Here is a 24,850-nt window from a genome sequence, read left to right on the forward strand (position 1 = left end):
TAATGAGATCTGGTGCCCTCCTCTGGCGTGTGGGCATACATGGAGGCAGAATGTTGTATACATAATAAATAATTAAAAAAAAAGAACTTGTAGGAGAAGTCTAAGCTATAGGCCAAGCTCTCATAATTAACAGTAAGTCTCAGTGTGGTTTTAGAGAGCTGGGCAGTCCAAAGAGTATGGGAGATGAGGGGGCAAAGGTGAGCAGGTCCAATGAGGACTCAATCAGGTAAAAATGAAAAATTTAAAAATTTATTATTATTGTTGAGACAAGGTTTCACTATATTATTTGGGGAGGCTGCTTGTTGGTTCCTGGCTGCTCAGCCCCAAAATAATCACACAGAAACCATATTATTTAAAACAATGCTTGGCCCATTAGCTCTAGCTTCTTATTTATTGGCTGACACTTATATCTTAATTTAACCCATGTCTTTTAATCTGTGTATTGCCATGTGGCTGTGGCTTACCGGATAAAGTTCTGGCATCTGTTTCCGGCAGCAGTAACATGGCATCTCTCTGACTCCTCCTTCTTTTTTTTTTTTTTTTTTTTTGGTTTTTCGAGACAGGGTTTCTCTGTGGTTTTGGAGCCTGTCCTGGAACTAGCTCTTGTAGACCAGGCTGGTCTCGAACTCGCAGAGATCCGCCTGCCTCTGCCTCCCAAGTGCTGGGATTAAAGGCGTGCGCCACCACCGCCCGGCTTGACTCCTCCTTCTTTTTCCCAGCATTCAGTTTAGTTTTCCCCACCTACTTCTATTCCCTGCGCAGGCCCAAGACAGTTTTTTTTTTTTTTTTTTATTAACCAATGGTATTCACAGCATACAGAGGGGAATCCCACATCACTATATAGCCCTGGTTGCCTAGAACTCTATGTAGACCTGGTGGGCCTTAAAGTTACAAAGACCCACCTGCCTCTGCTTCCTGAGTGTCAGGATTAAAGGCATGTGCCACCTCATCCAACAAAAGGAAGATTGTAAATGAGTTCTAACAACTGTCCATCCCTCTCAGTAGTTAGAACACTTGACTGAGAAGCCAATAGTCCTGGGCACTTTTGATACAGATTTTACTTTTATTGGGTCAAAATTATTTTTTTTTTAACATTGAAGTACAATTTTGAAGCAGAATTAGAGTTTTTTTTTCTTTTTTTAATATTTATTTATTTATTATGTATACAATATTCTGTCTGTGTGTCTGCAGCCAGAAGAGGGCATCAGATCTCATTTCAGATGGTTGTGAGCCACCATGTGGTTGCTGGGAATTGAACTCAGGACCTTTGGAAGAGCAGGCAGTGCTCTTAACCTCTGAGCCATCTCTCCAGCCCAGAATTAGAGTTTCTTAAGAGATCTGAATATAGACTTTTACTTATGTGTATGCTTGACCAGCATGTGTGCATCATGAGTACCTAGGAGTCCATAGAAGCTATAGAGGGTGTGGGGTCCTCTAGAACCACAGTTAGAGGCAGCTGTGAGCCTTAATGTGGTGGGCTGGGAACTGAACCCAGGTCTTCCACGAAAGCAGTAACTTGACTGCCAAGTTCTCCAGTCCTCTTTGAAAGTCTCGTGTAGTTCTGGACTCTTCCCACACTGCAGCCCCGGATGAATTTGAGCTGACCTGCCCGCCACTTATCTCCAAGTGCTGGCTTTACAGATGTTAGCACCATGCTTGTCCCTCAGAGCTTATAGGGCTGGAGCGAGGACTATGCTTAAGAGTTAGGCTCTTCTTCCTTTCCCTTTCTTTTTGAGATGGGGCCTATGTAGCCCAGGCTGTCCTGGAACTCTCTGTGCAGACCAGGCTAGCCTCAAATTAACAGAGACCCACCTGCCTGTGCTGCCTTAAAGGGGTGTGCCACTACACCTGGCTCTGGCTGCTCTTGCAGAGGACCCAGACTCATAACTGTAACTCTGAGTCCGGGGGATCTGACACCCACTTCCAGTCTCTAAGGGCGCCAGGCACTGAAATAGTGAGCACGCATACATGCAGACAAAACAGCCATACACTGTGGTGGCTTGAATAGTATGGGCCCCCTAGACTCATGCTTGGACAGGGAGTGGCACTGTTAGGAGGTGTGGTCTTTGTGGAGTGGGTGTGGCTTTATTGGAGGAGGTGTGTCACTTGGGGGTGAGCTCAAGTCACGCCCCACATGGCAGTTACTTCCTGCCGCCTAGAGATCCAAAAGCCCTCAGCTGTCTCTCCAGCACTGTGCCTGCCTGCATGACGTCATGTTTCCCACAACAAAAATGGACTAAACCTTTGAACTGTAACCAGCCCCAATTAAATGTTTTCCTTTATGAGTTGCCATGGTCATAGTGTCTCTTCACAGCAATAAAACCCCAAGACATACACATAAAGATTAAAAATAATTACTCAGTGAGTCTGGGCATTTCCACCAAGCCTGATGACCTAAGTTCAATCCCTAGGACTCACATGGTGGGAAGATACTGACCCCAGCAGCTGTCCTGTGCCACCCACCCTAATCACACCTCACACTACACAACTCCATGGTCTCTTGGGACATGGCTAGTTGGCTAGTTGATTTAAGTCCCACATGCCACTTAAGACCTAGGCCTCACAGCCTCTAGGGGGGCCTTCCTTCCCCCGGGACCCCAATGTTACTGGCCTTTCCGAACATGTTCATTCTTCCCCCCTCAGACCCCTGGCAGGAACAGTGGTACCCACATACTGAGAGGTGATACAGGGAGAGCAGGGAGGAACAGAACAGACCCTAGGCTAGCACCAGGAGCCTCCCTTGGCCTCCCTGCTGACAGCCCTGGCTATGGAAGAGGTGTCCCTCAGTACTCAGAATAGCATGAAGAACTCAGCTGGCTTCGAGTCAACTCTTAAATACTTAATTCCCATTTATTTAAAGTTCTGTCAGTCTGTGTACACTATTTATATTAAAAACACAGGAAGCTGGGGCTCCTAGCAAAAATATACATTTTAGTTTTGGAGACTTCAGACCCTGAGAGGAGCTGCATCCTCAGCACCAGACCTAGGTGGGAGCGGGGACAGGGCGGGTCAGGGAATGCAGCTCCATCCACAGCCTGGGCCCCGAGGGACAACGACCCCAAGACCTGATCAGTGGAGGTGGGGCGGGGAGTGTGCTAGCAGGGGTAATCTGGCAATGGAAGGTCACCACATTGGCAGGAGCATTCTGTCCCCTTTCCAAGTCATTTCCCTCCAGAGCTGTGGTCTGATGGCCAAGGCCCTGGGGACAAAGGACCATCACACAGGTTCCAGGACATCAGGACTTGAAGCCCAGGCTTCCACTGCGTTTCTCTGAGAGCCTGGCTGCTGGCTCCCCGTGGGTCTGGGCAGGATGGGCCTGGACTCAGCTCTTGGTCTCAGGAGAGCCTGGAGGGGGCTGGGCAGAAGATGGGAGCACCCAGCAAGCTCCATGCCACTTGAAGCAGCAGCTGGGAGCTGCTGACCAGCCAGGCATAAAAGGCGGCCACGGAGCTGCTGGGTGCGAATGTGAGACTGGTCAGCGGAGCCCTGGCGACTCTGCCTGTGAGCTGGCATGACACCCCTGCCCGCTCACACATCACCAACCTAGGCACGGGGCACAGCTGTCTCCCAGCTACCTCATGAAGAGCAGGGTGGGGGTCCTGTGGTGACTGAGAGGTGGGCCAGTGCCACGGTCACACTGAGGCGGTTGCGGGGGGGGGGGGGCGGGTGTGCCAGCGTCTCCCAGACAGAGGAAAGGGCAGCTATGACCTTGTTTCTCGCACTGGGTTCTGCCAGTCTGAATACAGCTATAGGGTGGAGGCCAGCGGGGTACTGATAGACAGCCTGCCCCATGTGCTGTCTGGCCTCTAACCCTGGGACCCAAACCTGAGTCCTGGGCATCAGTACTTCAATTGGGGTGTGGGACCCCATCTGGAGGGCGTATCCCCAGGGCAGTGCAAGGGCCATCAGTGGCAATGGCCTAGAACACTGGCAAGAAGAATGGAAGGTATCAGAGTTGGGGAGGGGTGCCTTGGGTTGAGGAGACAGTCTGGGAGAGAAACCTGGCTCCCGGCCCAGGCTCCTTGCCTACTCCCCTCTGCAGGAGGAGCCCTGTGATGGTGACCACAGCCTGGGACAGCAGTCAGTCCAGGCCAAGCTTCTAGGAAAGCTGGGCCCAGAGCTTAGTGTTTCTTTGGATGGCTCAGGTCACTGAAGACGGAGACAGAGGCAAGGCAGAACTGGGCTGCTGCAGGACGCACTGCTCCCAGGAGAGTGGGCAAAGGCAGAGGTCCTTCTGGGCTGAGGGTGAGTGTACCAACTGCCTCACTGACATGGATCGGACAGACATGGGGACAGGCTGGGAGGAGGAGGATGCTGCAGAAGGCAAGGGGGAAGAGCAGTGGTGCTGGGGAGACATGGCGGCAGGAGGGAAGGTGGGAGTCTGGGCCACGTGTCTGGAGTGTTGTGAACAGGCCCAGCTGCCTGCGCTGTGCCCACTACTTGTGGGCTGCTACTCAGAACAGTCCCATGGCTGGGCGCAGCTGGAGCCCGGAGAGGCCAGGGCTGCAGCCTCAGTACATGTCCTTATAGATTTCCTGGAGCAGAGGGTGCAGCAAGGTTTCGCTCTCCGTCTTCTTTAGCCACTGCATCATCTGGGCATGCTCAGTGACCAGTTGCCGTAGGTCGGCCATCTTCTGCAGCAGCTTGGGGAAGAGGTATGGGCTGTCAGGGTGGTTGACTTGCAGGTGGACCTCCAGAGCCCGCAGAATGGTGTCCTGGATGGCCTCCACCTGCGGCACGTTCATGAGGCCTGGCCGGTCTGTGGAAGACGGGGTAAGAGTGGAGTCTCAGGCCAGAGCAGAGGAACCTGCTAGCCCACTGGGGATCTCTAGGCCTTGCCCTGTTACTGGCTCCACCCCTGGGTATTCCAGTCCCCGCCCCGCCTCTCTACCCATCTTCTGTTTCTGACCAATTGTTTTTCCTGGTCTGGCAGGGCCAGCTCCTGGCTAGGACACTTGGTACTTGAACTCAGATCCTGTCTGTGGTTCTGAGTTTCAGTGTCCTTGACCCAGGTTGCTGAGAGGACCAAATGAGTTGCAGACCAGGATGGTTCTGGCCTGCAGTGAGCTCAGTGCTCCTGTGAGTGATCAGGCTTACCTGTGTGTTATACTGGATAGAAAAAAAGGAAAAGTAATATAGAAATCTCTCCATCACCCACAAAAAACGGCCTTTAACATAATCCCCCCCACCCCCTCTAGAGACTGAACTCAGGGCCTCCCGCCCGCTAGACAGGCATTCTACCACCGAGCTATCCCAGCAACATCAACTTCTCTCTCTGCACCTCCATCTGTTTAACAAGATACAGCTGGTTCTGCACATGTGGTCTGTGCTACACTGTCCCTTGCAGCGGGAGCTGTCCCCTCACCTCCACACAGAATGATGGCGGCGATGAAAAGGGCCAGATCACTGTCATCGAGTTCCAGTGCATTGAACTTGACAGCAAACTCAAACTTGGGCTCGATGATGTCACTGAAGGGCTTGCGGAGGCTGCGCAAGAACTCATGGGTGACGAAGCCACTGCCGTTGGCCACCAGCAGCCCATCCTTGTTGACGATGGAGGCCAGCATGGCGAAGATGGCCTCGTGCACGCCGTACTTGAGTAGCGTCACCTGGTCGTTGAGGAAGAGGCTGCTGAAGTTGGGGATGCTCTTGGCAAACTCGGTGAGCTCCCGCACGGTCTCCACCGTGGTGCACTGGCAGCGGTAGAAGACATGCACGCTGATCTCCTTGTAGGGCGGCAGCCCGTTCACCAGCTGCTTCCACACCAGGCCCTTCTCCGCCTGCCACAGCGTCTCGATGTCGTGGATGACAAAGGGCTGAAAACCAGCCCCATCAGAAGCCAGGCCTGGGGAAGGGGGGACCCCGCCCTGTGTCCCCTGAACCCACCTCACAGCCCAGGCTGGCCAGTGACACTCACTGCGTTGTGGCTGGACTTGCCGGTGAGGATGCTACGGGCCTTCTTTTTGGTCATGTTGAAGTTTTTCAGGTAGGCGTTGTAGATGTGCTTGGAGAAGGCCTTTAGGTCGGCCAGCTGTGGGTTGTGCTGGCACCCTTCATTGGCCGTCAGCCCTGCCACCAGCTTCCTCTTCTCGGCCTCTGGCATCCGTCCGAAGCGGATGGCTGTAGAGGGGTTGAGGGCTAGTCAAGGGGGAGCTACAGGCAGGGGGGGGGCAGCACCTCTCCTTCCCCTGCTCCTCTCAGGGATGCAGAGTCATCCTTTGGGGGCAAACGAGCAATGCTGAGGCAGCGCAGGGGCCCAACTCCCTGAGGACCTTTGTTGACTGGGTTGGGGTCTGGCACACATGGCAGCTAGAAAGACAGACTGGTGACTAGGGCCTGCAGCTGAGCCCCACGTCACCACCTTTCTGTCATGTGACTTTATTCTTTCACCTTCCTTGTGGGTCAGGAAGAGTGGAGAACCTCAAAACTTACTAGAATAATGAGGGGCGTTCGCAATAAGCAGTGAGAGGTCAGAGCCATGGGCCGGGCAGAAACTTGGTTGGTAAAGGGCTTCCGTGGCAAGCCTGAGGACCCGAGCCCGTAGATGCCACGTGAGAAAGAGCTGCGTGTGGGGCCAAGAAAGGTGGATCCTGGGAGTTCCCAGTCAATGATAGACTGGCTCAGAAAAAAGAAATGGATGGTCCCAGAGATGTGCATGCATGTGTACCAGCACACGCACACAAACACACACACACTCAGATTACAGTCTGAATAACGAAGCAGGTCCTGGCTTCAGTCAGAGAAAGCATGAAGGAAGGGTTCAGTTTGCCCCAGGCTTCCTAGGGCTCCCTGTGACCCCTGCAACGGAACAATGCCAGGTGATACAGACGAACCTCACACCCACGGGACACACACACAGGAGAAGCCAGAGAAGGCTTGAAGATGCCCAGTGTGTGTGGTCCAGTGGCTAGTCACCACAGGGAGTAAGCAGGAGGCTTCCCTGGTCTTTGGAAGCCTGAGGCAAGGATGCTCAGTCTCCTGGGAGTACCTGACCACTGAGAAATTCCCACCTGGGTCCTGGCAGTTGCCACACATGGCCACTTCCTGGTTCCTGCCTACCCTCAGCAATTACAGACCGAGGAAACCCTAGCTTGGACTTTGCATGCTCTGTCAGGCTGAAGTGTGGGGAGCAGGTGACCGTCCAGGCCTCATGGATAGTCTGAGGCCCTCATCTGTGCCAGGCGCAGGTGCTTGGGCACTCTCTGGCAACATGGGGAGCCCTGAGCTGGGCTGTGCAGGCGTCCTCTCGCTCACCATTGTGCGACATGCCGAGCGCCAGGCACTTCTGGAAGCGGCAGTACTGGCACTTGTTGCGGTTTTTCTTCTGAATTTTGCAGCTCCGATCACACTTCTCATACTCAAGCTTCATGCGGATTGTCCGTCGGAAGAAACCCTGTGGGACCGAGGATGTAAGGATCTGGGGGACCAAGGATCTGGGGGTTCAGTGGCATGTAAGGACACAAAAAAGGCTGAAACCTGGGCGTGGCGGGATTTAATTAATTTTATTTGTTATTTGTTGTGAGTGTTCTGCCTGCATGTGTGACTGTGTACCACACGTGTTCAGGACCTGTGGAGGCCAGAAGGGGGTGACCAGATCTCCTGAGATTGGAGTCACAGACACCTACCATGTGGGTCTGGGAACCAAACCTCAGGGCCCTGCAAGAGCAGCCAGTGCCCACCATGGAAGACAGCGCTCCAGTCCCAGGGAACTTTTTTTTTTTTAAAGTAAGGAAAAGCATCCCTTAAAAAAAATTATAAATCTTAAAAAAACGGAGGGGAGGGCTGGAGAGTTGGCTGCTCTTCCAGAGGTCCTGAGTTCAGTTCCCAGCAACCACATGGTGGCTCACAACCATCCCTAATGAGTCTGGCACCTTCTTCTGGCCTGCAGGTATACAAATAAGTCTTTAAAAAAAAAATTAAGGGTTAGGTATAGTGACACACAATTTTAATCCCAGCACTCAGGAGGCAGAAGCAGGTGGCTCTCTGTTAGTCTGAGGCTAGCCTGGTCTACAGAGTGAATTCCAGGACAGTCATTACCATTCTCTGTTACAAAGAGAAACCCTGTCTCTGGGGAAAAAAAAAAGAAGAAGAAGAAGGAAAGAAAGAAAAAGAAAAAAAAAGACATGAGGCACTGGAAGCCAGCTTCAAATATATAAATAGATGCTCGTTCCAAGGTCACTCTGTCCAGCCTGCCTTCCCCACAGAAACCGAGTAGGTAGCTGCGTCAGGAGGCAGGTGTCTGTTTCAGCTCGGGCCTGAAAGGAACTGAAACGTTTTGCTGGGGGTAAATTTTCAGGGCCCCACCCGAGGCAGGCAAAACCCTGTGCTCCTCAGTCCGTACCTTGCACCCCTCGCACGCATGGACCCCGTAGTGGAAGCCTGAGGCCTTGTCCCCACACACCCGGCACTCCATGTTGAGGCTGCCGCCGGAGGCCCCATCACAGCCTATCTGCAGCTGGTCCAGCAGGGAAGAAGGAGAGGAATTCTGGGAGAGGTCTGTGGATACAGGACAGAGGGGCCGTAGAACAATCAGGTACCACGTCTAAGAAGCAGGTAGAAAGAGGAGCTGCAGCCCAGAGCTCAGCCCCTCAAGGCGGTGTGACCTGGGGAGCAGCACTGAGAGGTCAGCATCAAGCTCAGCTTTGCTGGGAAGATGGGCCAAATCTCCCCAAATGTGTGGCCCATGGCAGCAGGCATGTGGCTGCTGCTTATAGCCTCCCTGCCAGGGAGAGGAGTGGGCCTGGTGGGGCTTTGAGGTCAGCAAGCAGCAATCCCAGGTGACCACGGGGTGCAATGTGTCTGTTGGAAACTGGGGGGGGGTACAGTACAGACCTTCCCCCGGCTGGTCCTGCTGTGGGGAGAGTACAGGTACCTGCCTCGCTCAGTTAGTAAATGCAGAGGTTTGGACTGAGGGTTTAAAGCCGGTAGGGGTGGGGAGGCCAAGACTGCAGCTTTGGGATGAGCGAGCTGTCACATGACCGTCAGAAGCCAGAGTCCCTTCCAATTGACTTTGAGACTTAGGGACGAGACAATAGACTCTGCCTTGGGCCTCAGTACCTGGTTCCACAGTACTGCCTGTCCTCCCTTCATGCTTGCCTTACAGTTGGGGCTCTCTCCTGGAACTGCAGACTCGCCTTCAGAGATAGGTGCTGAACCCCCAGAAAAGGGACACTCAACCAAGAGAAAGATCCAAGCCACATGATCTACCCAGACTAGCACTCCCTCAACCTGCCTCTCCAGGTCGTTCCTCCCCAGGCTTGCTCCCAGGTGTTTGATTAAAGTGAGACCCTAGCCCTCTAACACCCCTATATCCAAGGATCTGGGATGACTGGAAGCATCACCCCAGTCCCTGGCATCCATCCTAAGTCCCCTCCCCCTAGGAGTTGCCTTGGTCCGGATTCCACCTCCGGAAAGCCCACCAAGCGCTGACCCCTCCTCGGGGAGGGTCAGGACCACTCCCACAGGCTATTTAGGCCAATGCTGAGAAAAAGAACACGTGGTCTTGGGTTTCGCGTTGATTAACCGGAGCGCTGCATTTATTAAACGTGGGCATTTTTATTTGGTCTAATCAGGTCTGATTAGAATTATTTGCGTCGGTGGAGGGGCTCGTCTTAAGAATACCTAACAGTAGGCCCACTCTGGCCGCAGTGGGGAACTCAGACAGCAGAGACACCATGGGAGCTGTAGTCTTGTGGGCTGCTGTGGTTTAGGAGGGACGGTGACATAGCTCATAAATGGTCACCGCCCTAATTCCCAATGATTGTTACTGCAAAGGTGTAAATGCCCTCCGGCCCTCAGAAGAGGACAGTAGACCCCTCATCTTCTCCGGCAGGCTGTCCTGGAGGGCAAAGCACCTTTGAGCTTTAGTAGTCTGTCACCATCTGATGGGGGCGGGGGGGTCTGTGTGTTCATGTGAGGGCTGGGAGGGCAGGGCACACTGAAGCCCAAAGCCGAGAAGCTGTGGGTACCAGACTCATGTGACCCTCCACAGCTCCCAGGGAGTCTATGTTCTCCACACACAGCCAAAGGTCTTTTGGATTGTTCGTATGTTTGAGACAGGTCTAATTAAGTAGCCCAGGCTAGTCCTGAACTCATGGTGCTTCTCCTGCCTCAGCCTCCCAAATGCCACTGTGCCTGGCTTGTTTCATTGCATTTCACTGAGGCTGACAATCAGTGGCATTGACAGACAAGGGTACTAAAGCCGTCAGAGGCAAAAGGTCTCATCAGGTTCACCCTCCTGCCCTGTGCAATCAGGGCTGGGACCCACCTGCAGGGTGTGTGCTCGCACACTTACTGTGTAGTCAGGGCTGGGACCCACCTGCAGGGTGTGTGCTTGCACACTTACTGTGCTCCAGGACCTTACTAGGTACTACACTACTTCATGTATATCTCTTCATTTCATGTAAAACCTCAAGATAACCCTTCGAGTCAGGCTTTGTGCCCCCACACTAAGGTAGGAAAGCCGAGGCTGACATGAAAGACAGCAGCTGGGATGGCTTTCCATGCAGATCCGGCTGGGCCGCAACAGCCAGGCTTCCATTTAAAGGGCAATCTAGATTTTAATCCCAGCACTTGGAAGGCAGAAGCAGGCAGGTTTCTGTGAGTTTGAAGCCAGTCTGGTCTAAGAATAGACAGGACTACACAGAGAGACTCTGAATCCAAAAGAGGAAAGAAAGATAAAGACGTGATTACCATTAACTCAGGAGATCTGAGGAAAAGTCACTCTTCACAATGTGTGTGGCCCTCACCCCGCAGAAGAAGGCTTTAAGAGAATGTCTGGAAGAGGGGGCCCCACCTCCACCGCCTCCACACTTGAGCTGCGTCCCGGCGAGTACAGCCTGGCCTGCAGAATCAGGACTGGGTACCCATAACTGTGTGAGCCAAGTTCTCTCTCTCTCTCTCTCTCTCTCTCTCTGACATACACACACACACACACACACACACACACACACAGAGAACAAAATAAAACAAAAAACACAATGTCTCTCTGGGACCCTGACAAGGGGGTGGTAATGTGGGGGCCGGACTAGAACCGTGCAACCCTGGAGCTGTGCACTCCACTGCAGCCCATGGCATGCTCCTTGTGCCCGACAATAGTATCATTATGAAAAACAACAGCAAGATCACCACTGAGACGGCATGAGGTCACTCCTCAAACATCTGAACTCGGTGTGAACCTTGGCCCTGGCACCCCACTGAGTGCCAGTCTCCCCATCTTTGAGTGGGAGCTCAACAAACATACGCTATTGACTTATCCCCATGTTCTCCCAGAGGGCAGGTGTTCCTGCACAGCTCGCCCCGGGGCTGCATGCATGCTGTTGTCCAGCAGTGGCCCATGGACCAGCTTGGCTCCTTACGGTACGCCCAGAACCCACCATAGCCCTCACTCATAGGCCTAAGAGAACCTGAGGCTCAGGTCCTTCTATTTTTTGTTGTTGGTTTGGTTGTTGGTTTGGTTTTGAGACAGGGCTTCTCTGTGTAGCCCTGGCTGTCCTGGGACTCACACTGTAGACCAGGCTGGCCTCGAACTCTGTCTGCCTGTCTCTTGTGGGGATTAAAGGCGTGTGTGTCACCACACCCAGCTAACTGGGCGGTTTCTTGATTGTTGTCCCATTTGCCTGGACTTTGGGCTCCTTTGGACTGGTGTTCTGCCCTGTCCACCACTGCCTGGTTCCTTTGGCAAGCTGCCTGGCCTGCTCTGGCATGCTGCCTGGCCCTAAACACTCACCAAGTGCTGCCAAGGAAAGGAAGCGCAGGCAAGCAAAGAGCTGCTTTATCTACCTGCTCCTCTCGTGGGCTGCCATCAAGTAGGAGAGGAGGGTGTGAGCACCAGCTTCCGGGGCCATCCCCCCTGCCAACAGGGTCCTGGCCATGGACTTCCTTGTTGCTGTGTGCTGGTATGAAGCCTGTACTGCCTGCCTCACGGGGATGGGATTGTGACGGGGCTGGGTCACCTGAGTGTGAGTGAGCACAGGCAGGGGCTGGAGCCATGCAGGCTCCCCACTGTTTCAGTGTTCCTTCAGGGTCCCCAAACAGCCTCTGAGGCAGAAGCCACAGACTCATGGGGACAAGGCAGGGGACTGGCAGGAACTGGGAGATGTAGTAGGCAGGGGAGGAGGCCGACAACAGAGGCTGAGGCAGCAGTGAGGGCCACAGCCTATGGATCCCTGCTCTACTGTGGGTGGTCTCTATGCCCTCCAGACAGGATGTCACTATGCAGACCAGGCTGGCCCGAGCTCACAGAGTCCTGTCTGCTTCTGCTTCCTGTGTGCTAGAATTAGAGGCGCACCCCATCATGCATGGTCAATTTATCAATCTTAACCCCGGGATGAGAATAAAACAAGAGCTTTTCAAGTCATGAAAGCCACACACGGTTGCTGAGAAAGGCACACGGGGCAGGCTGTGTCTTATGATGGACGCTCCGCACCCCATCCAGGAATGAGTCAGCTCCTCTAGCTCTCTGGTTTGCACTGTCTAGAATCTTCTATTATACGAAAGGTTTTCATGCTTTTTGTTGAAACAGGCTAGCCTGGAACTTGTAACTTTCCTGCTCCAGCTTCCAAGTGCTAGGGTGACAGGCGTGAGCCACCATGCCTGGTTCTACCTTATCCTTAAAACCAATTATTCCCAGCCCAGGCGGTGGTGGCACAGGTTTAATCCCAGCACTCTGGAGGCAGAGGCGGGCAGATCTCTGAGTTTGAGGCCAGTCTGGTCTACAGAGAGAGCTCCACGATAGCCAGGGCTATGTAGGAGGCCTGGCCTCAAAAAACTCAAAACAGAAAACTATTATTTATTACTAGTGTATGCGATCTGTGTGTTGGGGACGCGTGTGCCGTGGTGCACCTGTGGAAGGGAGAGGACAACTGTGCGTCTGGTTCTCCCCTCTAAAGGGATCGAACCCAGGGTTAGGGGCTTGTGCAGCGAGAGCCTCCACCCACTGACCGTCTCATCGGTCTTTACCTCATCCTTTAAAATAATTTACCTTGTGTGTGCGCGCACGTGCATGTGGCAGTCAGGGGACAACTCAGAGGAGTTGGTTCTCTCCTCCACCCGTGCAACTTCCAGGGAGTTGGACTCAGGCCGGCAGGCTGGGTCGAGCACCTTCATCCGCTCACTGAACCATTTCACTGGCTCCTACGTCACCCTTGCTTGTTTTTTATTTCTCAGGACAGGGTTTCTCTGTGTAGCCCTAGCCATCCTGGAACTCACTCTGTAGACCAGGCTGGCCTGGAACTCACAGAGATCCGCCTACCTCTGCCTCTCCAAAGCCGGGATTAAAGGCGTGCGCCACTACTGCCCAGCTTACTTCATTCTTTTTAAGGACTGCAGTGTTCCCCTGAGGCTCCAGCAGGGCTTACTCAAGGGATTCCCACAGAGGATGACACTCCATTTCTGTTCATGAGCTGTGCTGTGGTAAGTAGACGGCTGGGTCACCTGTGCTCATGGAGTGAGCAGGCACAGGACACGTTCCCAGAGCAGAACTACAGGGGCACAAATCTGCACCGTCCTTAGCTACTGGCACCTGGAGCTCCTCCCCAGGCTACAGTCCTTCCACTAAGCTGACAGACGGGGACATTTGAGTCACTGTCTGGGTAACAGTGTTTTCTGACCACTCACATCTGCTTCGATAGCTCTGACTTGTCCGCTAGGGCTCGTCTCCTAGGCCAGGGTTTGATAGCTGCAATCAGTCCAGTTGCCCAGCTGCCTCTACTGCACCCATTTGTTAAAACGTAGGGTCAGACATGGCACCCGTCAGTCCCACGGCCCTGCTGCTCCAGATGTTCCCAACACCTGTCCGTCCTCACCTGACTCCGCTCCAGCCACTGCACTTTGGCTGGCACGTGAACATTACAACCCTACTAATGGTTCAAAGTGGGAAATCACTTGTGTGAGGTGTGTGTGAAATCCCAGGACAGGGCAGCACTTCCTGTCCAGACCCAGATATGGGGACAAAGTTGCTAGGGCAGGCAGCCAGGCCAGACCTCGTGCCCTTCTCCTCCCTGTTCAAACGCCTTGTCCTCAGCACGTTCCTGACACCTGGCACGCTGTCTCTAGTGTGCTTCCTTCCCTCTGCCCCCTGCCAGGGTCTCTGTCTCATGTCGCCCTGGTTGGCCTGGACTCACTATGCAGACCCAGCTGGACTTGAACTCACAGAGATCCTCCTATCTCTTCCTCCTGAGTGCTGGGATTAACAGCATGCGACAGCACACCTGCCCCCTCTGGGTCTTTCTTGAGTTAAAAGCAGCCTGTGACAGCACTGAGTAAAATCTGGCTCCTGGAAGTCATCCCTCTCTCCCGAGAACTTGCGTCTGTAGGCTCCTCACAGCCATTCCCTCTGAGACACAAGGACACAGGCTGGCCTGGACCCCCACATCACATCACAGCCACTGGGGGTCACTCTGAGGGTGTCCGTGGATCAGCAGGACTGACGGTGCCTTCCCTGCCACCCACTCTGAGCTCTAAAGAGGAAACCCTCACTCTGTATGTTTCTGATGACATGGCTCAAGGAATCCCTTCCTGGTTGCAGACCCAGGCAAGAGCCTGGCCCAACCCACAGCTCTGTGTCACTCCAGTGCCACTGTCACTTGTAGACACCAGAGGCCAGAGCCCATTCCACTGGAGCGGCCTGCCCAGCTGAAACCAGCAGCAAGCCATGTCTTATAGAGCCCACCCTCCTGACTAAGGCGCTGAGGGCAGGACCTGGGATCATCAGGATGGATGCACTGGCCCAAGACACGCAGGAAGAGGCTGTGCAGGGATAGCGAAGGGGCCTCAGCAAGCAGGGAAAGCCAGGGCTGAGGGGCACGGTGTGCAAGCTGGACACAGTGTTGTGTGGATGAGACAGATGTAAGGGCTGTGCTGGCCACGAGAGAACACTGTCACCACTGCCACCAACGGAGGGTCAATGAAATGACCCAGCAAGTGGAAAGAGTCAGTGAAACCTGATGCACGCACACAGGTGGCCCAAGTCACAGTCACTCCTCCAAACCACTGGGCGTTTACGCTCAGCCATGGAGACACAGACTTAGCAGCAGATCTCCCAGGTCAAGTGGGCTATGACAGCTGCAGGCATGTCTCATGTTCCGGGTGCAGTCGGGACTAGGGCAGCAGCTCAGGGCTAAAGGGCCTGCCTGGTGACACAGCTCTGGGTTCAGCCCTTCACCAAAGCCTGCTGCCAGTGCTGCTGGGGAAGGTGTGTGTGTGGGGGGGGAGGTCAGAGACACTGATGGGTAGCAGTGACAAGGTGACAACGTGTCCTACACACACTCTCCCGTCCCACCAAAGCTCACATCCACTTGGTCTACCATCCCGTCTGTTTCCAGAAGGGCTGGTGAGAGGCACGGCAGGACCCAGGATGCTGGCATTAATCACTTCACTGCACTTCTCGGTACCCCACCTCAGGTTGCCCACGAAAGCCTGGACCTCTACCCAGCCTGCCCAGCCCCTCAACCTCTCCGCACCTGTGCAGCTGCCGGAAGGAAGAACGTGCCCTGGTCCCCCGTTGAGCTCTGAGGCTCCTTCAGTCGTGGCCACTTCCTCTTTCTCCTCTTCCCGGGCCTCAGGGGCCTCCTCCTGTGGCTGCTCCATGACTGACCCCCACTCGGCGTGGCGCCTGCAGGCCGGGTCATAGCTCTGGCACCATCTGGGTCTGAGCGCAGATGGACCGCCTGGGCAGGGAAGAGAGAAGAGGTCAGGGAAGAGGCAGTGACCACAGGAGGTAATGTAGTAGATGCTGGCACACTACAGGGCCACTGTCACATGGCAATGCTGCTCCAGGGCCATCCTCAGTCTCTGAAGAGCTTTCAGATGCACTGAACTGGCTTCGCAGCCAAAGATGACCCAACTCCTGACCTTCTGCCTGCCATGTGCTGGAGTACAGGTGTGGCCACCACCTCCAGAGGTCTCTCTTCTCACACTGCCAAGTCCCCTGCCCTCCTGCCAGTGCTCATCTGGCTCTTAGGCAGGTTGGCAGGATTGAGAGCAGTTACGGTGCCACTCTGTGTGCCACCTTTACTTGCTTCCCTGCTCTAAGAGCCTCCCTAAATTGTCTGGGCAGCAGCAGAATGATCCCAACTATCCAGTGTCCCCTGGAGGCCCCTACACATCACAGGCCCCTGGAGGCCCCTATACACCGCAGCCCCCTAGAGGCCCCTACACACCGCAGCCCCCTGGAGGCCCCTATACACCACAGCCCCCTGGAGGCCCCTACACACCGCAGCTTCCACCCTCATCCCCACCCAGCACCGTGGCTAAGAATGCAGCTGTCCAGAGCCACTATTCTGAGGGGCGTCCTGTCCTGCCTGAGGCCACTGTGGGAAACAGTTTAAATAGTGGGTACTATTTATTTGTTTTGTGAAATAGGTCCCTTTATGTAGCCCTGACTGTCCTAGAATAAATAGTCCCTTTGTAGACTAGGCTGGCTTAGAACTTAAGAATATCCGCCTGCCTCTGCCCCCTAAGCATGGGATTAAAGGCGTGTGCCCGCCCGAGTGCCCAGCAAAGCACCCCCATACCCCGTATTCCTCCCTCCTCACACTCCATCCAGTCACCCTGAGGCCTCCCCTGCCTGGACAGCACAGCAGCCTCTCAGAGGCTGTCCTTTGGGCCACTGTATATGCAGCCCGCAAGTCTAGGTGATAGAGGGCTGACATAATGACAGCCACAGGAAGAGTGTAAGCATCTCATCACAGGACACACAGACAGACAGACAGACAGACACACACACACACACACACACACGAGGAAAAGAAGTTTCGGTCAGCTGTGAGAACAACTGAGAAGGCACTAACATAGAAGCTGGCCCCACATCTGCAGGGAGAAAAGGCACCAGAGATAACAGTTAAAGCAAGGGTACATAGACTAGGACGGGGATGCAGCTCCCAGAGAGACAGTGCTTGCGGAGTGCACACAAGCCTCTGGGCTTGATCCTCAGCATCCTTTAACCAGCTCTGCGGGTGCACATCTGTAATCCCAGCCCTCAGGAGGAGAAGGCAGAAGGGTCAGAAGTTCAGGGCTATCCCCAGAGAGTTTGAGGCCAGCCTGGGCTACAGGAAACCCTACCAAAACAAAAGAACCCTCATAAAGTACGAGAAATGACGGCATCTCACAGTGAATAAGATGTAGGCCTGACAATAAACCCATAAAAGCTTTATGGGTGACAAGATTACAGGTAAAAGATTAACAAATTTAATCATATAAAAGTATAAAAGTTCTACGTAGGTAGAGGGAACTTAAGGTAAAACAAACTAAAGGAAAACCCTGGCTTTGTAAGTCAGTTGCCTCTTGAGCACTCAGGAAGCCCTGGTTTGGTCCCCAGCACACCTTTAATCCCAGCACTCAGGAGGCAGAGGCAGGTGGATCTCTGTGAGTTCGAGGCCAGCCTGGTCTACAAGAGCTAGTTCCAGGACAGGAACCAAAAAAGCTATGGAGAAACCCTATCTCGAAAAAAAAAAAAAAAAAGACAGACAGAAAGCTAATACCACAGCTATCGTTTCTACAAATAGAATGAGGATAAAATAAAGAGGCAAAACTGACAATAACGTGAAGAAGGAACACACAGTCTCTGACTCTCGAGTCTCTAGTTTCCAGAAGTCAGCTAGAGATAATCATAAAATTCAAATGATGACCGGGATACAACCAACAGAGTGACAAACTCCAAACCAGGACCCCCACGGCCGGGGAGACTCATGAAGCCCTAGCTTGGGGGGTGGGAGATGGCTCAGCAACCAAAGCACTCGCTGCCAAGTCTGCTAGCTTGGGGAAGGAGGAGGAGAGAAATGACTTCTGCAGACTTCTGACTTTCGCTGGGGAGCAGTGATATGTGTGTAACACACACACACACAAGTGTGATAACAATCTCTAGCTTGCTGAGAAAGACAAGGCATCGTGGGGATAACTAAAAGCGATGAGGAGTCCTGGACAGAACCTGGATAGAAGGAAGACACAGATTGATGGTGCCATTTCAGCTTAGATGTCTGTCCATCTGAGATGTTACGTGAGGGAGCTGGGGGAGGGGCACACAAACATGGCACTTCTGCAAAGCTTTTCTCTAGTGGGACACTAACTTCAAATGCTTTGATTGTTTTAAAGCTTTTAAAGCAAGTTGGCTGTACGGTGCCTGGAGACTGGATGTTCCAGGTCAGCCTGGGGGCTGGAGACGGTTCAGAGGCCGAGAGCTCTGCTGTTCTTAGAGAGGACCCAGGCTTACCTCTCAGCATTCACGTGGCAGCTCACAGCTGTCTGTAACTCCAGTTCCAGGGGCTCAGGCACCTTCTGGCCTCCATGGGCAGAGTACACATGTGCACACAGACACACACGCAGGCAAAATAGCCACATACATAAAACAAAAACTTAAAATGTGATTTTCCTGAAAACTGGGCCCATGGCGCAGCCCTGGTACCGATTCCCAGAGCTGAGTGTGCTTCTTGCTCTATCTCCACCACCCTACTGGACTGTCCCTGGCACTTCACCCGCTCAGCTGCTCTGCAGGGAGAAGCTTGTTTGGTGTAAACAACTCTTAAGACCATTGCCTGATCCCTCACCCCCAAGTCTTTTTTTTGTTGTTGTTGTTTTTTTGTTTTTTGAGACAGGGTTTCTCTGTGCAATAGCCCTAGCTGTCCTAGAACTAGCTCTGTAGACCAAGCTGGCCTCAAACTCACAGAGATCTGCCTGCCTCTGCCTCCCGAGTACTGGGATTAAAGGCGTGTGCCACCACCATCACCTCAAGTCTTTTTTTTTTATATTTATTTATTATGTATACAATATTCTTTCTGCGTGTATGCCTGAAGGCCAGAAGAGGACACCAGACCTCACTACAGATGGTTGTGAGTCACCATGTGGTTGCTGGGAATTGAACTCAGGACCTTTGGAAGAGCAGGCAATGCTCTTTACCGCTGAGCCATCTCTCCAGCCCCATCAAGTCTTAAACTTAGAAAATGACAGGAGCCCAGACATGCTCAGAAGTGCTGACTCCTCCCCGCAAGTGGTTCATTACGGAACAGCCAGGTGTCGCTATCGCTGTCTTCCGAGTGCCCTCGTTTTTTTTTTCTTCTGCTAGGCTAAGCCTTCTCAAGGCCAGCAATGTGTCCAGAAGAACATTCCTGCTCACTGCAGTTGTATTGGACATGATCCCAGCAACGACACAAGCAGTGACCCTGCAAGAGTCTCTGAATACAAGAAACTTCCATAGCCTTGCACATCCCTGCTTCCTGTCCGACACAGAGCAGTCTGGAGAGACATGCTGGGAAATGACCTGCTAGCAGAGAGAGGCATGCTGGGAAATGACCTGCTAGCAGAGAGCAAGCACCGAAGACCCTCCCGCTGCAGATCAATGTGCGGGGTAGACAGGCCAGAGTGGGGCGAGGAGAAGACCCCATCAGGTCTACGGCTCCTGTGCAGAACACAGACAACAGACTCCTGGGGTGTCTGGAACCATGGGTGGGTGGGACGAGACTGGGAAAAGAGACCTGGCTTGGAGTTCTGTTGCTTGGGTATAGTGATGGGGTACAGGGGGGACATTGGGAGAATCTGGGGTTCCCTTGGCAGGGGATGCTGCAGCGCCATCTCCTCACATAACGGACAGAGCATTTCTTTGTAGGTCCTGGAGGCCTGAGACAGGGTTCCTGCTAAGGACTGCTCCTGAAGTCCTTCTGCACCCAGAAACTGGGAGGGTGACACACAGTCAGTCACTCGATCCTCGTGAGCCCCGCAGCAATCCCCAGATGCCCCCTGGACAGAGGAAGAAGTGGCAAGAAGATTCAGTTCCAGAGCCCTGAGAGTGTCCCCCAGAGGACCCACCAGGGGACAAGACGGAACGTCTGAGCTTGAGAGCCAATGAGACAGCCCTGTGCACAGTCACAACGCCTGAACCAGCCCTGAACTGCAGCTCATCCCATATCCCACTGTTAGGAGGTCAGGATCAGAAACACCAGTCCACATTAACACTTCTCCCTGGCCAGAGCTGTCTCTTCAGTGCAGGCTGAGGTTAGGAAGCAGCTGCCTGGTAGTTCTGAAACCCACACACATTCCTTGGGCTTCATTCACGTACAGCTCTAACCGCCATACTGCGGTCCACTCCTGTATTCTGCCAGGAGCCGTCCACTTCAGACAGCCCTGCCTACTCCACCTGCAGTGCAGTCTGCCGGCCACACTGTCTGATACCTTGTCTTCAGTTGGCTTTTCCGGGATTGCTGCCACCTGACCAGTCACAAACCTGCTCTCTACTTCCCCTCTGCAGTCCTGCCCCGAGGGTGCTCACAGTGGCAGTGGCCCCTCAGCTCCCAGCACTGAGTTAGGGCCACGCCCCTCGATCAGGAGCCTTGTCTTCAGAAGGGGCTTCAGACGCCAGGAGGGGCTGGCAGAGGGAGGTCTGCAGGAGGCCACAGGCTCTCTGAGGAGAGGATGGGGCTTCCTTTCAGGACATCCCACTGCCAGTGAGGTCAGCTAAGGAGACCCAGGTGTGGTCTTCCTAGAGGCTCAGCTTGATGCTCAAGAAGGCTGTGTGCTTGGTCTCTGGGAGTGGTGGTGGTTGGGGGTGACCAGCATGCCAGGGGCTGCCAGGGCCTCTTCCACAAGCCCCAACTCTGGCCCGCTCACAGCCTCCTCCTCTGTGGTTCCAGTGCCCACTCTCCACACCTACTGACCACTGACCCTAACCTTACTGCCACAACTGCCCCAAGAACCAGGTGCTACTGCCCCATTTAACAGGAAACAGCGCATAGGGACACACAGAGAGAAGCGGGGAGAGAGAGGAGGGAGGGAGGGAGGAATTAGGTCAGGGTCACAGAATGGCTAGGGGAACACGGGTGGAATCTGGGCAGGGTAGCTCAAGTATTAGTCATGGAGCCACCGTTCGTGCGCTGCTGGGCCAAGAATGCGCCAGAAGCACATCTCCCTGGCCCAGGGGCAGGGTCTGAGCAATTGAATCTCCCCTCATTCTGAGTCAGGAGCCCTCACTCCCCTGCCTCCTGTGAGGCTGCAAGCTCTCTCAGCTGATTCGGCCAGAAGAGCCTGCCACAGCCCTCCTGGCTGCTCCAGTCACAAAACCACCAAGTCACAGGTGACAGTGGCTACCGGCTCTGGTCCCTGCATCTCTCTAGCCCATCTTCCCGTTCTGTCCTGTGTCCCCTGTTGCACCATCACCTCAGGCCACAGAGGCTGAGGCTGGCACTGAAGGGGTGGCTCTCCCTGGAGGATCACTGGCTCTCTCTGGCTCTCACTGGCTGTCCCTCCAGACCAGCCCACGGCTCCTCCCAGGAAGTCTTCCTGGGTTACACACTCACCCCGCTTACCTCAATCCTGACTCCAATCTGCCAGATCCCCTGCCTACTCTGGCCTCATCACGTCCTCACACCCAGGAGTGCGCTCTGATCTGCTGAGGTGGGTTCCCAGGGCCTGGCACAGAGCCCCTTAGTGAGAGTTCAACAGGTACTTGGTGAATGAATAAGCACACCAACACCTTGGCCTGCAGCACTGGCCACGGGATCAGTTTCCTTAAGTCCCTGCATTCATATCTGAGGTCTCTTAGAAGTTAATTCCGGGTCAGGCTCCCCCCCACCCATGAAGCAGGGGGTGATTGAGGTAGGTGGCAGTGCAGGGCCATCTACTGGGACTGTGGCTGCTGCTGACCCTGAGAAGACTCTCGGCAGAGCAAGGCTTCTGATTTAAAAGTGTGCAAGCCCTGGGACCCCAGGACCTCTGCAGGTGTCCCCTTCCAACCTCCTGGTCGCCACAGGAGACCTGCAGGGTGCTCCCTGCTCTGCCCAGAATACCTGAAAGAGATGCAAAGAGAAAACAGAAGGGAAGCGCCCTGGAGAAGAGAACAGCACTGCGATTCTTTGCTGAGGGGTGGCCTGAGCCTTCCTCCACTTCCTACCCTCTGCCGTTGTCCCCGCTTCCACTTCCCCCTTCCCACGGCAGCAGGGATGAGGGTTAGTAGTGTCATTGAGGCAGAGGTTGTCCCATGCCTCTGATGAGTGATTTGGGGCCAGCAGAGAGGGAGGCCAGAAGAGAAAGACCCTGGATGACTGTCTCAAGCTTTCCCATCAATCAGTAATCTATGTGCTGACCCAGTGACCCAGTTTTCTGGGCCAGCAATTCCATAGAACTCACTGCTTCCCATTTGCTAATTCAGGTCACCCCATCTCCCCAGGGCACCAAAGGCCAGGGTGGATTCACCCTAGTGGGTACCTGAGGTCAATCCCTAAAAAATGCTAGGGAGTGCAGGAAGCAGACAAGACAGTGGGCAGGGACTGAGCCTCCTGCGTTCACTTCTTCCTGGGTACCCGAGGAACAATAGATGAGAGTGAAAGGCTCTGGCAACCAGAAGGGGCAGAAGGAAGGGAGCTCATGCCTGAGCTGGGAAACAGGAAGCGAGGGGCTGCGGGTGGCCTGTCCCAACCCCGTGCCCCCTTCCCGCCTCCCCCCTCCAGCAGCAGAGAGTGGCCGGCCTGGCTCTCAGCAGCCCCCTGACTCTGGGACCACAGGGGTAATGCAATGCCCACTCCCACCTGTAGCATGATGGTGAAGGTTCCAAAATGTGAGTTCCATGAGAACTTGAGCCCAGAAACACAACAAGCTTGGTGTAGTGCGGACTTGTAATTCCCTGCTGAGGCGGAGGCAGGGTTGCTGCAGAGGCAGGCGGATCTCTGTGAGTTCAAGGCCAGCCTGGTTTACAGAATGAGTTTCAAGACAGTCAAAGTTATACAGAGGAGCCCTGGTGCTTGCTGGTCAACACAGCCTAGACTGCTTGTAAGATGCAGGTCAGTGAGAGACCCTGACTCAGATACCAACGTGGATGGCATCCGAGGGACCACAACCAAGGATGACCTGTGTCCTCCACACGTAAATGGACACATACATGTGTATCTGTGAACTAGATAAACTAGAGACACAACCTACTCACAATGCTGATGTAGCTACTATGTACTATGTAGCCCTGGCTGGCCTGGAACTCACTATATAGACCAGACTGGTCTTGAACTCTCAGAGATCCATTTGCCTCTGCCTCCAAACTGCTAGGGCTAAAAGATATGTGCCACCACACTTGCCTTATTTTCATAATTATATTCTTGTGTTGAAGTTTCTTTTGAGGAGCATGGGGTCTTTTATGCCGTGGGAAGAGGGAAGACATCTTAAAAGCTGCTGGGAAACATCGCTGGGCTACGGGGAAGACCTGCCCAGACTCAGGAAGACTTGGGATTCTTCAAACGATGATTCTAAGCAAAAAACTTCAGCATCCAGGGGGCTTCTGACCAAGCGGCTCTGCTGCCAGGCAGGAGACTCTCCAGAGCCCTTCTCACCAGGGCCTTGGAGCTATGTCTACTAAGACCCTTCCTCTCTGTCCCTGCCAACGGCGGCCACCTGCTGTCAGTCATGTGTTCAGCAAACACCAGGTGAGTGCAGGAGTCAGGAGCTGACACAAACACTGAACTGTGACTGACAGCCAGGGCTCTCGGAGGAGCTGATGCCCAGCACTGTGGGGCTCTCGGAGGAGCTGATGCCCAGCAGTGTGGGGCTCTCGGAGGAGCTGATGCCTAGCACTGTGGGGCTCTCGGAGGAGCTGATGCCCAGCACTGTGGGGCATCTTGGAGCACACTGGTCCTGGGCAGGAGGTGGGAGATGGAAACACAGGGCACACAGGGCTCCAGAGTAACAGGAACAGATGCAAAGAGAAGAGGACAGGAACCCGGGACAGAGGAGGGTCAGTAGGCTGCAGCTGGGATGGCTCTAGGGTTGGGAAGGTAGAGGGTTGGGAGGGTCACCACCCTGGGAAAAGCAGGGAACCCAGGAGGATTCTGAAGAAGCAGGGCAGCATTTTAAACCTCCCCCAAAGATGAAGAACACTAGACAAGGAGACGACAGGAGGAAGAACCACAGAGTCTGGCGTGGTCTCGGAAGCAGCTGCCTGCCTGTTCCTAGAAAGACCCAGGCTGAGTTATTCAAGGGTAGCTGACACATGGGCCCGTGCTTCTGATGCCGGCTCTGAGACCCCACGGAACAAAGTAACCATTCAGTGATCTCCCTGTGCTCTGCTCTGCTGAGCATGTGCAGCACACGCACGCCTGTAACGTGACGGCCACATGCCTGAGGTGAGCAGGGCTGACTGGCTGACCTTCTTTGGGGAGAAGGAAGCCACAAGGAACTCCCGTGGTGTGGCCACCTACATCTCTCCAGGGGAAAAATGGCTGCCAAATTTGAGCTGTGCGTGGAAATATAAACCCGTAACGGATGTTTCAGTTCTCTGTGCAAGAAAACACACAGGTGCCGGCTCCATATATACAATGCTAAGAAATCAGCAAAAGAGTCAGTACAATACATCAAATAATCAGAGCATGTGCAGAAAAATGCAATATTATCCATCCACAAAAACATGCTTTCTTGATTTTTTTTTTTCGAGACACGGTTTCTCTGTAGCTTCGGAGCCTGTCTTGGAACTAGCTCTTGTAGACCAGGCTGGCCTCAAACTCACAGAGATCCACCTGCTCTGCCTCCCGAGTGCTGGGATTAAAGGTGTGCACCACCACCGCCCAGCCAGCTTTCTCGATATTCTTTTTTTTTTTTTTTTTTGGTTTTTCGAGACAGGGTTTCTCTGTGGTTTTGGAGCCTGTCCTGGAACTAGCTCTTATAGACCAGGCTGGTCTCAGAAACTCACAGAGATCCGCCTGCCTCTGCCTCCCAAGTGCTGAGATTAAAGGCGTGCGCCACCACCGCCCGGCCTTTCTCGATATTCTTTTTTTTTTTTTTAAAAATATTTATTTATTTATTTATTATGTATACAATATTCTGTATGTGTGTCTGCTTGTAGGCCAGAAGAGGGCATCAGATCTCATTTCAGATGGTTGTGAGCTAC

General features: G+C 53.7%; 1 protein-coding gene across 2 annotated transcripts in view; it reads right to left on the reverse strand.

Annotated features, from left to right (window-relative positions):
• Window positions 1-1,191: 1,191 nt before the first annotated feature.
• Ppard (peroxisome proliferator activated receptor delta) overlaps window positions 1,192-24,850 on the reverse strand; it is a 70,423-nt gene continuing 46,764 nt past the window's right edge. For both annotated transcript variants that reach the window (XM_057751492.1, XM_057751491.1), the window contains exons 3-8: window positions 15,462-15,668; window positions 8,342-8,496; window positions 7,255-7,393; window positions 5,918-6,120; window positions 5,366-5,816; window positions 1,192-4,759 (exon numbers count right to left, since the gene is read on the reverse strand). In XM_057751492.1, coding sequence (XP_057607475.1) covers window positions 4,512-4,759; window positions 5,366-5,816; window positions 5,918-6,120; window positions 7,255-7,393; window positions 8,342-8,496; window positions 15,462-15,588 — 1,323 coding nt within the window. In that variant the 5' untranslated portion in view covers window positions 15,589-15,668 and the 3' untranslated portion in view covers window positions 1,192-4,511. The remainder of the gene's footprint in view (window positions 4,760-5,365; window positions 5,817-5,917; window positions 6,121-7,254; window positions 7,394-8,341; window positions 8,497-15,461; window positions 15,669-24,850) is intronic.

Source organism: Chionomys nivalis, chromosome 19 (genome assembly GCF_950005125.1).
Source record: "Chionomys nivalis chromosome 19, mChiNiv1.1, whole genome shotgun sequence".
In the NCBI taxonomy this organism is placed as follows: domain Eukaryota; kingdom Metazoa; phylum Chordata; class Mammalia; order Rodentia; family Cricetidae; genus Chionomys; species Chionomys nivalis.